The sequence below is a fragment of the Pseudogymnoascus destructans genome, assembly GCF_001641265.1.
Source record: "Pseudogymnoascus destructans isolate 20631-21 unplaced genomic scaffold scaffold_10, whole genome shotgun sequence".
NCBI lineage: Eukaryota > Fungi > Ascomycota > Leotiomycetes > Thelebolales > Thelebolaceae > Pseudogymnoascus > Pseudogymnoascus destructans.
In genome coordinates, this window is record NW_020167529.1 from 509,576 (window position 1) to 520,720 (window position 11,145).

At 47.1% G+C, this 11,145-nt stretch overlaps 5 protein-coding genes across 5 annotated transcripts; 2 read left to right on the plus strand and 3 right to left on the minus strand.

The window, feature by feature from the left end:
* Window positions 1–37: 37 nt before the first annotated feature.
* PAC1_3 (protein with putative role during mitosis) lies at window positions 38–409 on the minus strand (the record flags this gene model as incomplete). The annotated part of the gene is made up of 1 exon (XM_024469733.1): window positions 38–409. The coding sequence occupies one exon, from the start codon at window positions 407–409 to the stop codon at window positions 38–40; it is 372 nt and encodes a 123-aa protein (XP_024324045.1).
* Window positions 410–618: 209 nt separating this feature from the next.
* On the minus strand, window positions 619–1,146 carry VC83_06129 (uncharacterized protein; the record flags this gene model as incomplete). Its single annotated transcript, XM_024469734.1, has 3 exons — window positions 619–790; window positions 896–1,055; window positions 1,119–1,146. The coding sequence occupies 3 exons, from the start codon at window positions 1,144–1,146 to the stop codon at window positions 619–621; spliced, it is 360 nt and encodes a 119-aa protein (XP_024324046.1).
* A 355-nt stretch (window positions 1,147–1,501) lies between these two features.
* VC83_06130 (uncharacterized protein) lies at window positions 1,502–2,002 on the plus strand (the record flags this gene model as incomplete). Its single annotated transcript, XM_024469735.1, has 2 exons — window positions 1,502–1,537; window positions 1,610–2,002. 2 exons carry the CDS (start codon window positions 1,502–1,504, stop codon window positions 2,000–2,002), a joined length of 429 nt encoding a protein of 142 aa, XP_024324148.1.
* A 513-nt stretch (window positions 2,003–2,515) lies between these two features.
* VC83_06131 (uncharacterized protein) lies at window positions 2,516–2,845 on the minus strand (the record flags this gene model as incomplete). The annotated part of the gene is made up of 1 exon (XM_024469736.1): window positions 2,516–2,845. One exon carries the CDS (start codon window positions 2,843–2,845, stop codon window positions 2,516–2,518), a length of 330 nt encoding a protein of 109 aa, XP_024324147.1.
* Window positions 2,846–6,759: 3,914 nt separating this feature from the next.
* Window positions 6,760–10,843, plus strand: VC83_06132 (uncharacterized protein; the record flags this gene model as incomplete). Its single annotated transcript, XM_024469737.1, has 4 exons — window positions 6,760–6,838; window positions 6,886–7,050; window positions 7,104–8,711; window positions 10,239–10,843. 4 exons carry the CDS (start codon window positions 6,760–6,762, stop codon window positions 10,841–10,843), a joined length of 2,457 nt encoding a protein of 818 aa, XP_024324146.1.
* Between the last annotated feature and the right edge of the window lie 302 nt (window positions 10,844–11,145).

Here is an 11,145-nt window from a genome sequence, read left to right on the forward strand (position 1 = left end):
CCCTATTGGTGCAACGATGCAGCCTGTTCTTGCACAACTATCTGGCAAATATTTTCAGTGCCATGTTCACGCTTCCAGTGGCAATGACACAGCGAATCTGCACATCTTGTGCGCTTCCTCCCGCCTCGCCGTTGGCTGGAGGTTTATCCTTATCCTTCACAATTGACGGAGCCCATGCCAGACAAGAGAAGAAGTGATCATGCAGACTCGATAGCTCCTTGACGCACTTTCCATCTTGGCTAAGGTCCCAGCATCGTAGTGCCTTGTCGTCTGCAACAGAGATGAGATATTTGCCACCAGGGTGGGAAACAAGAGACCGCACCCAGTTGTCATGGCCGATCAGTGTCTTGAAACAACTGCCCCGTGTATCCCACAGCTTGATGGTCTTATCTCGCGAACCCGTGGCCATAAACTCTGATGTGCTAGTTAGAGGCGGCGATTTTTGCAATCCAGCTAGAGTTGCTAGGTATTGATATAGGATGGTGGCGCAAATACGCAGCACTCGATAAAGTTCCCGTGGCCGAACAATGTCAATTTATTTTCTGCTACTGATCCGGAAACATTCCATAAACGGAGGGTCCGGTCATCGCCAGTCGACAGAATGGAAGATCCGTTATATTACTTCTTCCTGCTGCCGGAGCCGGTGGCCGCGATCTTAGGTGTGGACATAAGATCGCTAATGTACCTCTGCAGGAACTTATTATTGCCGTCCAGCTTGTCGTGCTCCTCCTTGATTGCCTCGATGCAGTTAAAGATCTCCAGCAGGGACTCGTTGAGCAGTTTTGCGTGTCTGTGGGAAGAGGACAAAACGGGTTAACGAAAAATGTCTGTCGCTCTGTGCTGAGCTTGACCGGTGTGGACCGGAAACGGGGAGGCAATCGAGGGTCGGACTGACTGTGATAACTGTACTCTGGCCTCCTGGCTCATCTTCTCCAGCTCGTCGCTGTTCCGCCGCGGGGTCATGGCGCGGGCGTCGTCCTTATCAAAGACCTCCTCGCCCTTCTTACATTCGGTGGTGCGGTGGCGGTACAGTAGATTGAGGAGCTCCTGGAAGACTTAGCGGAGATGAGGGCGTTAGCATATGAGTTACTGGAATACGGGGGCGAGTCGTCGAGCACCTTTTACATACATCAGCATTGAATCCATCTAAGCTTGCACTTGGTAATTAGCCTCGCAATGGCCTTTGACAGCTCTCCACCGCCGACGTTGAGGTATCTTGAAAGACTATCATTGTATTAGTGGGTCGTCGCCGAAAGAGTTTGCATAACTTAATCTAGGTACTTACACACGATACTTTGATCACCTTTAAAAGCTTTGAAATTCTGGAGGAGTGACAACTGTTGTCAGATGTTACCACATTAACGGCAATATCCGTATTATGACGTATACATACAATCTTGAGCTCATATATTGTTAGGCAGAACGGGACCCCAACGTAGTTCATTCATCTCATATGTCAAAATTTAAAAGAGAGAGGACGAATCTTTTTGCAAGCTTCAATATGGACTTCCATCAAAAGAACAAAATCAATATCAGCGTAAGTAGTTTGTGACCCAGCACGTTTTTTGCACCTGTCGGCTTTTATATTTTTACTGAACTTTACACGGAGTCTCTCTCCCTCAACGAGCAACGACTCTTTCGCCTCTACGGCAAGCTCCCCTCCGAATTCGGCCACCTCACGGAGCACAAATACTTCGACTCTGGTGACTACGCTCTCTCCAAAGCCGGAAAAGCTAGTTCGGTCGACACCGAAAGCGTTGGCTCTCAGCATCCTCTCCCAAAGAACATACCACATCTCTCTTCCCCTAGCGTAGGCATCGCAAGCCAGGGCGGTAGTGGCAATAGCAACGTTAATCCGGGAACCGCTGGTGGTTCACAGAGTGCAAGTCCGGTTAAGGATAGTAGCCATTTGAGCAGGGAGTCTAGTGTTGATCTGTTGGAGGACAAAAAGAAAGCGGACAAGGTGGTTGGTAGTGCTAACCCGTCGCCTGCGAAGGACTGAAGGTCCGGCCGCACTCCTCGCATTCGAAAACGTAAGCTGGGGAGTCGAGGTGCTGGTCGAGAGACTGTTAGGTCCTGAAGGAAAGAGGAGACTGCGCAGGTACGTGTATATCTTAGTTCTACAGACATGAGACGTTCTTGCCTTCATAATATTTCTGTACTAAAAGTAGCGTTCGCTTAGAATCCACGGTAAGTTACAGCCCATATAGATTCAAATTGTAATCGTCTCATCAAACATAGGCATCTAGAGACATCTAGAGACAGACTCTCTTCTCCTTCACTTTCATTACCATCGTGGGTGCTATCGTGTAGGCGAACTCGCCAATTAAACCCAGGGAGATGGATTACTCTTTCAGGATCTTCATTCCACTCCGTTGCCAACCCCACATCTTCCATTGTCTCGGTAATTATACGGGCATTTTCCGCCCTCTTCTCCAAATCAGCAAAATTGTCACCAATGACACAATGTCGAAGAACTAGGCCGCCGTCTTCGATACACCCGTCAAGGTCCTGCTCATGGAAATAGCAGTAGCCGACATGATGAGACGAAGCATCGCCACGAATTTCGCCATTCCCACATCTGCTGCAGCATCGCCCTTGAGATCACACCCTTCTGTTCCAGTACTTCAAACGCTGATTGAAGCATTTTCATTTTTGTCATCTCATCCTCTGGCCACTGTGCTTGCTCCGATATTAGTTCCCGTAGGACAGATTCTGCTACATCAGTGATGCCGGGAATCGCATCCTCTCCTGCCTCAAAATGATCAGTCAAGACTTTCCGTGAGGCTCTCAAAATCAACGGAGCCACGCTGTAACATTGATCGTGCGAACGATTTAACCTCATCGATGTCTTCAATACCCGGAATTTCCAAATAGACTGTTCCTTGCATTCTGAGCCTTCATCGACGAGTATGCTGAAGCCTCGAGTGGCTCAAAAGCGAAGAAACGAATTCGACGGCGACGTTTTTCGATCTTAGCGTGTAACATGCCTTAACTCCTTCTCCCGATTCCTGCATCCGACCCCAATCAGCCCATATAATCCCCCCGCTTCATGGATGCAACGCAATCAAGGTGTCACAGCAACCTTGCCTAACCCGTCATTATTGTTGCCGCCGTCGTGAGGTGTTTTTGCCATTGGCCAAGGCACATTCCCACAAGCATGAGCAAGAATCATTCCTTGTCATGTGTTCCATCCGCCCTAATCCAACCGCGATGATGCCGACACTTCAGTGAGGTCCACCAGAATCCATAATGTCGCGACCCGATATTGGTTACCAGAGACAAGACATTGTTGGTGGTCGAAAAATGCCTGTCAGGGGGATCCTGGATATCGCAACGCTCAGCAGTATAGCCTCCGACTAAATTTGGGCGACGACGTCCGATGTAGGTGTTGGAATTCGAGTGGGAACAGACGGGGGAAATTGCTCTGGACAGACCGCCAGCGCGTTGTCGTCGCCCTATCGCCGAGAACCGGCCAAGTTCAGCCTAGCTGACTGCCTTGCAACTTGTAAAAGGCTGAGACGACAGAATGATAGGCGCATGACGACTTTGAGGAGGTCGAAGGCGAGTTAGAGCCGGAGCATTCGACAGATCTGGATACATGCTGCGAAATTGGTAGGAGAGAAGGGGGCAGTGCAGCCGAGAAGGTGTGGGCCAGAGCCGAAAGTGTGTGATGGAAAGGAACGAGGGAGAGTGCGGATAGAGGAGCGAGGGGCAGCGTCTACTTATACTTCTGAGGTTGAGGAAAAGCGGCGTGGTGTAGATCGGCAGGCAGTAATGCCTAAACCACGCACGCCAAACTAGAACGAGACACCGCCAAACCCGAAGTAGAGGCGCTAAACCGAAGCGAGCCAGGACGCTGAAAACCGCGCCCCGCTTGCCGTCGCATAGTATACTCGATATATGCATTAAGTCGATATATTTTTGTGGATCCGAGGCATCAACTTATCATATTTTTACTGTAGTTGCCTACAGTAGGACCCCTGTTATAGCGATGTAATTTTGACAACACTTGAATGGGGGATTATTGTCGGAAAAAATACGATGCGCACCCCTTTGGGTTTGGCTGCCAAGGTGCCACCAAGTGGGCCGGCCCCAACCCCCCTGTAGCCACCCCATCAACACGCTCGCGAGGCCTCAGAAGGCTCGTTCCCACCGAGTTTTGGAGATATAGTATAGGGTAACGACGAGCTTTCTCGTAAATTAACATCTTATATAGTAATATATGTGCACTACGCCTACGTCGTTAACTTTTTTTAAAATAAAATGGGGTCGCCGTAGGCGAGGGAAATTTTGAGTTTTGCAGAAATCACTTGCGCATTGCGCATCGTATTTTTTCACCTGTGAATTCGGGAAACTAGTAAAAAATCACCTGCGCATGCGCAGGTGATTCCTCGTTTCCAACGAGAATTTTGATATATAGCCTATATAAACATCATTTTTTGGAAGTAAATTGCTCTATATAGCCTATAGTCTACTATATACTAGAAGGTATGCCACCACTGTACACTTCTATTATTGTTTTCTCGCCATAAACGAGCAATATCAATGTCCTTCTTCATAAGTACTGCTCTTTTCCCTCGTGCCCCACGATGCATATAAGTAGCTATAAAATTAACCTCTTTCCTTGCTAAGTCTGCATCTGCTTTATCAGCTGCTATACGCTCCCCCTGGAGGGTACTATAGAGCCTCGTTATAGACGAGAATTCGCCATACTTCTTCCAAAATACCTCCCAGTCCCTCTGGCAGGCAACAAATGAGTAATAAATAAACTAAAATAGTTGTTAGTATCGAGGTAATAAGGTGTATTATCGTAGCTTACCCTCCATTGAAACCAGTTATTCTTAATTACCTTCCAGTAAGTTGGAAGGCTGTCTTTATGTAGTATCTTCCAATACTTAAGTGGTATACTTTGGTCGTTAATAACGAGGGTTTTTCCCTCGTCCCAGTCGAGGATAAGTTGTGGTAATTCCTTGTATGCCTGATATGTTTTTGATGGTGGGATAGAAATTAAGGAAATAAGAACAAGTTCTCCTTTGTTAAGGAAATCAAGCTGTATATAACCCTCTTTGTCGTTTTGGTAGCGACCCTTTTTGATGGGGTTGGTGGTAAGTAGAGTAGCTGAGGTCACTGAACTATAGTAGGCGACGACAATACTCTCTGGTTTTCCTCGTTGTCAACGACCCTTTCGGCTTCTTTGTCTGCGTTGTCCCTTTTCCTTTTTGACTCATTTGGAATGACAAGTTTATAGGATTCCTTGATAGGACCGACTTATTTCTTACTATTATACCTTTAGCACCTATATATAAGTAAATATATATACCTTTCAGCTTCATATTTAGCTAGGTTAAAGGCATTGGCCCAGCTTAAAAGTCGGTTTTTCTCAGTAATTGTATCAGAATCAATTATATTTTTAGGTGGAATAAATGATTCAATTGATGTATGGCCTGTGTCAATTTCTCGTTGTAGATGAGTATTTGAAGACATCTTCTTTTCTCTCGATGGGAGCGACATTTTTATTATAGTTGTAGCTAAATTATTTTATGATGTTATTTAATAATAATGCCTCTATATAGTTAGGGTTATTCCTCATCCTTAGCGAGGAATCTAATGAGGTTCTACACAGATTATATAATATAGAGCACCTTCCCTCGTACCTTTCCTTTTACCTACTCTTAAAGCTTTAAGATGGATACACTCACTGAGAACGAGGATTTTGAAGATAGAGAGGATCTTATTACAGCAACAGAGCAATTACTAGCTGACAAGTTACAAGCCCAGACTGCGTATGAAGAATTCAGTTTTCATCAAAGTACAAGCCAAATTAAGCAGTCATCAAATGCTGCTTTAGCACCTACAACGCATGCTGCATATACCTTGTAGGTAACGAGTTATTATAAAATGCTCATCTCTAACGTAAGAGATATCAACGGCTACTGGAGAAACACACCCATTTTCGTGTATGATTCTCTGCCCTAAAGGATTCCTCCCTAACAAATAGGTTAGAAGGTTCTAGAAATCTACGCCTAGTCGCAGAGAGTTCGTATGACTCTCTCTGAAACTAAGCGTCGAATCTCACGATATACCAGGCTATGGTCAGCCTGAAGGGTTTAGCGCCCCTAGTTTGGTTCCCAAGGCCGATCCAGTCTTTCGTCAATCACTTCCTTCGCCTGCCTGCGCAGCAAAGGGATATAGCGGAACGCTCTGATACAGGCCTAGTCTCGGAGTCGCCGATCTTCTTTGTAGCCAGAACAGTGCCACTTTGGGGCAGCAAAGCTCAGCCTCTACGGAAAGATCACCGAGCCTGGTGTCATTTTCGCCAGAGTTCCCACTGATTTGATTCAGGACGCGGCTTTCACAGCTATCGATCCGGAAGATTGGCACACATGGGATGATTACGCCATCTAGCAACCTCATACGTAATGCCAAAAGTGAGCGAAGCGGTTGGGCGACTGCCACGGGTGTTCTGTAGGCCGGATTACAGGCGCTAGCCGTAGCTCACGAGTATATATAGGACGGGTGTCCCTCAGCAGATAGCGAGTTCATAGGTCTCGTCCAATATCAAAGTTCAAGATGACTTCTATTCAGTGGGACAGCCAACAATTTTATCAACCACCACGTCCTGTGGTTATACCGCCTTCGACATTTTGGCCACCTTCGCATCCACAACAAGGTGTTGGTTCGACTCACTCTCAACCGTCTACAGCCAGTGCCAATTTTGAAGGGATCAAGAGGACAATTACACATGACGCAGCCCAGATGCACATGTCATCCAGTTCGGACCACGCAGAACTGCCTCTTAATCAACGCCAACGCCAATCTCTACCAGGAACAGGAGGTATGTGTCCGTATTTCTTTATGACGGCAACAGCTGACCAAATGCAGAAACCATGCAGTCAATTCGATACAGTGGAGATGCAGACGTCAGCGATGCAGAGACGGAGTTTCCTTCCATCGAAGAACTCCTATTACCAGATATAAATGGCAGCCTTAGCAGCGTCCGCGGAGACGGGACAGGTTCGGATAAACTGAAATGGGGTACAAGCCAGGGTGAGTACCGGAAGCCTCCAGTAATTGCAAAGCGCGTTGCTCATGTCTTTCAGATGAGCCTATCCTCCTGGACAGTGATGTGGGCCACAGTGGAGTGCTGGACGATGCTGAGAGGGAGATCCTAGTAGATCTCTCCGGTTCTCAAGCTGCACTAAGTGATGTGGCGATACAGACAACTACGACAAAGGTGAATGACGTGCTGTTGCTTGCCTCTCAAAACATGAGCAAGCTTGAGACAGAGGGTCTATCCGGTTTGGGTAGTGTTCAAGAAACCAGTGCTATATCTGTGACCGAAGGGATCCCAACGAACGAAGACAAGATGGATATATATCAACCAAAATCAACAAGGGATAGCAATGATTATATTTCCGCAGAGAACGACCATATCGACACGATTGAACTAAGCCCTGGGGTGAAGCGCAGCGATGATCGAGATGGAAGCACAGATGGTACTGATGGCGAAGACCATAGCAATGATGGCTCCGATTCTGATATAGAGCACCCACAGCGTTTAAAACGGCGGAGGAGGGCAAAGAGCACGGATAGCTCTGCACAAACAAACTTCACCAATGTGAAAGACGTTACTTTTTCGACCGATTCCTGGGATGTCTTAAGCCAGGGAGGAACAGCGGTCTCTTTCGATATCCCTCCAAAGAGTCAATTTATTAATGGTGGAGATCACGTAAATGATAGCGACACCGCTGGCTCTGAGATACAGGAGCGGAGACTAAAACGGCCGAGGCGGGCAAAAAGCACGGAGAGCTCTGGACACATGAGCCCCAGCAATGTGAAAGAGGCTTTTTTTGCTACGGCCAATTCCTCTGAGGTCTCAACTCCAAAGACAGGAGCGACGTCGTCTGATTCCCCGCTAGAGAGTCACGAGATACCAATCCGGGGTTCCCTTACACTACAAACATTCCAGTCGGGAATAGTGTATTGCCTTAAATTTTACCAGGAGTTACCATTTCCTCTCGACATAGAGCAGGCACAAGATGTCATCAGCAGTGCCTCTAGTGGCGATAGAGACAGGGAGCGGCCGCATTTGCGAGAACGAGTCGTGAGCAGACCTGGGAGGCATTCGACATATTCAAAAGATGACAACAAACTGTTGATACAGCTGAAAGAGAAAGACAAATTGCCATGGGACGAAATAGCAGAGTACTTCCCGGAAAGGACCAAAGGGACGTTGCAAGTGCACTACTGCACAAAGCTGAAGAACAGCTCGCAGACGTCTAAGTGCAAGAAACGCAAGATAACAAACTCAGCTAAAGAAAGCGGAAAAAGATATCCATCCAGGTTTTCGATGGACTTGCTTGATCCACAGCTTCAAGATGCTCTTCCTCCTTCCACATCAACTCTACCAGCGACTGCCGACTCGATCGAGGATGCTCACGGAAGCATAGTGTCAACTACACCAGGAAACATAGAACGCACGGAAGTTCAACAGCTTTGTAGCAGCCAAGGAGTAGAAAGCAATCTAGTTGCCATCCACGCTACAGAAGGGAGGTGGGAGGTTGAAGCGCTTCTTGCCAAGTCAAAAGTAGGCAGCGTGATTTGGTACCTCGTGAAGTGGGCAGGCTTCCGGGATGAGGATAATACGTGGCAGAAACAGGACGACATCAGTACAGATCTCATCAATGACTTTGAGGCGAGCTATCAAGGTAACTTTGGTGTGGAATTACTCAAGAAGCGAGAACGGAGAGGGAAAATTGAATATTTTGTTAAATGGAAGGGCCGTCCAACGGGTGAGAATTCCTGGGAGAAGAGAGATACAATACACTCTGAATGAATTAAAGAGTTTGAGGCAAGGTGATGGAGGGAATCATTGCATTGTATCTTAGGGCTAGCAAGCACTTGCATACATAAGAGATGAGTTCGCTTTGGCGATATATATTAGTTTTACTTAATGACTTATATTGCACCAGGGACATTGAAAGTCCATACAGCACGTGGGCTAAAAGAAGCACGTGATCACGCCCGACGGCGGCTCGCGCCGTTACGAAATATCTCATAAATGTTCAGCCGGCCATACCTCAGAGCAACGAAAAAGCGCGAAGCGGTTGACAGGTTTTAAAACGTGCCATTTGGCGCCCTCATAAAGGCGTTTGCCCTAGAACCACTCACGCGATTCAGCCTCTGTATAAAGTTCCGTTGACCGAATTCACAAAGATGCCCAATTCTCTTTGAGTCTACGGCAGCATGTGATGATTACTCCTCTGATATTGCACTATAAGTCGATCCTCACGAATTCTATTTACCCGAACCCTGTTCAGCTGAGGATGTCGGTGTTGCACGAGCACCAACCACTCAAATATCTGCTTTCACCATCATCGCTTTCACCAACTTGAGCCTCTAAGCCGCCTCGCCTCTAGGACATCACTTATCTCTGTTTAACCAAGTGCTGAGTTGCAATAACGTTGTTATTCTTGTCTAATTCAAAAGCCGTGTAGTGCATGCGTCTGAAGTGGGTGGTGATGGGTTCATTCAGTGGGTGTTGCCCGCCCGGTATGAAGGCTAAAGGATGAGAGCCTTCATTAGTTTATGACGCCATTATCATATGGCGCTACTTGCGACCATCGCCTTAACCAGACGGTCCATCGGGTGGTCCCGATTATTCCACACAGATGGTACCGATTACCCCTCACCTGATGTCCACCGAGTGTTTGCTGGGACATGCAATAGATGAAGCGCAGACAGAAGAACAAAGGACCTTACATAATGTTATATAAAAAGTCAAAAGACAAAAAACATACAACAGTGGGTATTCGCTGGTGGTCACCCACCCAACTACTAATCTACCGATCCCAAGGTTATGTATGGCAGAGCGGACGGGATGCCCAGTTCTCTTGAGTCTATGGTCGTATGTGATAACTACCTGCATATCCGCATTTGTATGCTTAGGCGCTCCATGAGTGACTCATCCTAGGTCTTTATGGTGCAGCTGATTCAATTTTGCCATAGTTAACACATGATCAAACCCTTAAGCTGTGTTCTTTTCCCCTGTATTCCTTTGTCAGCAAGTCTATTTCTGGTGTTCTTGGGTTGCGGCGTTCGCAACCAACCGGGTATCGTCTATTGTTGGCAAGCGCCGCGAGACTCCGGCATTCAACCTTACGTTGTACCAGCCAGGTTACATTAATAATGCTGGCTCATAGGCAAGCCATTTCTCATGGCTGACCCTCTCACAGTAGTCGGCATTATCGCCAGCATCGTCCAGCTCGTCGACTTTAGCACGAAAGTCTTAGCGCGTCTCGACGACTTCCAATCCAACCTTGGGGAGATTCCAAAGGCCTTTCGACACATCAAAGCCGAGCTGCCAGTGCTGCAAGAGACGCTCAAACAAACCAAAGACAAAATTGACCATGGTGCTATCGAAGAGTCAACGAAGGCTGCGCTGCTGCCAGCCGTTCAAGGTTGCAAGATTCAAATTGAAGCGCTCGATGGTCTCCTTGCCGAAACCTTACCAGTGGCAGGTGACTCTCGCCTTAAGAAGACTACAAAAGCGCTATGGAGCATAACGCAGGACAGCAAAGTTGAAAGCATTACGAAGACTCTCTGTGGTTATATCGTAACTAGACTGGCCGGCCCGGACCGTAAAGACCAGACTGGACTGGACCGGACCGCTTATATGAGTGTTCCAGTCCTTAAATTTAAGACCGGACCGTGGTTCGGTCCTCCTTTTTTTAAGGTTCGGTCCTCCTTTTTTTCAAAGCCCAGACTGAACTTCGGTCCAGTCTCTAGGGTTAAGACCGGACCGTGGTTCGGTCCTCCTTTTTTTCAAAGCCCGGACTGAACTTCGGTCCAGTCTCTAGGGTTAAGACCAGACCGTGGTTCGGTCTAGGCTTTTTTACCATCCGAGCTTTTTTTTAAAAAGCCCGAACTGAAGTTTAGTATATTTAGCTTGTAGATCACGATGTTAGTCCTGTGACCAAGAGTAATGGTATATAGTAACGGTATATTGATAGAAATTAGGATAAATTTATCATATAGATAATAAATTATGGTAATTACATTAGAGTTATAAGTGCCGTATGTCTCAGAATGCATCAGCTTACAGTGGCTTCCCTACCATCACCACCACCGCCATCGCACACA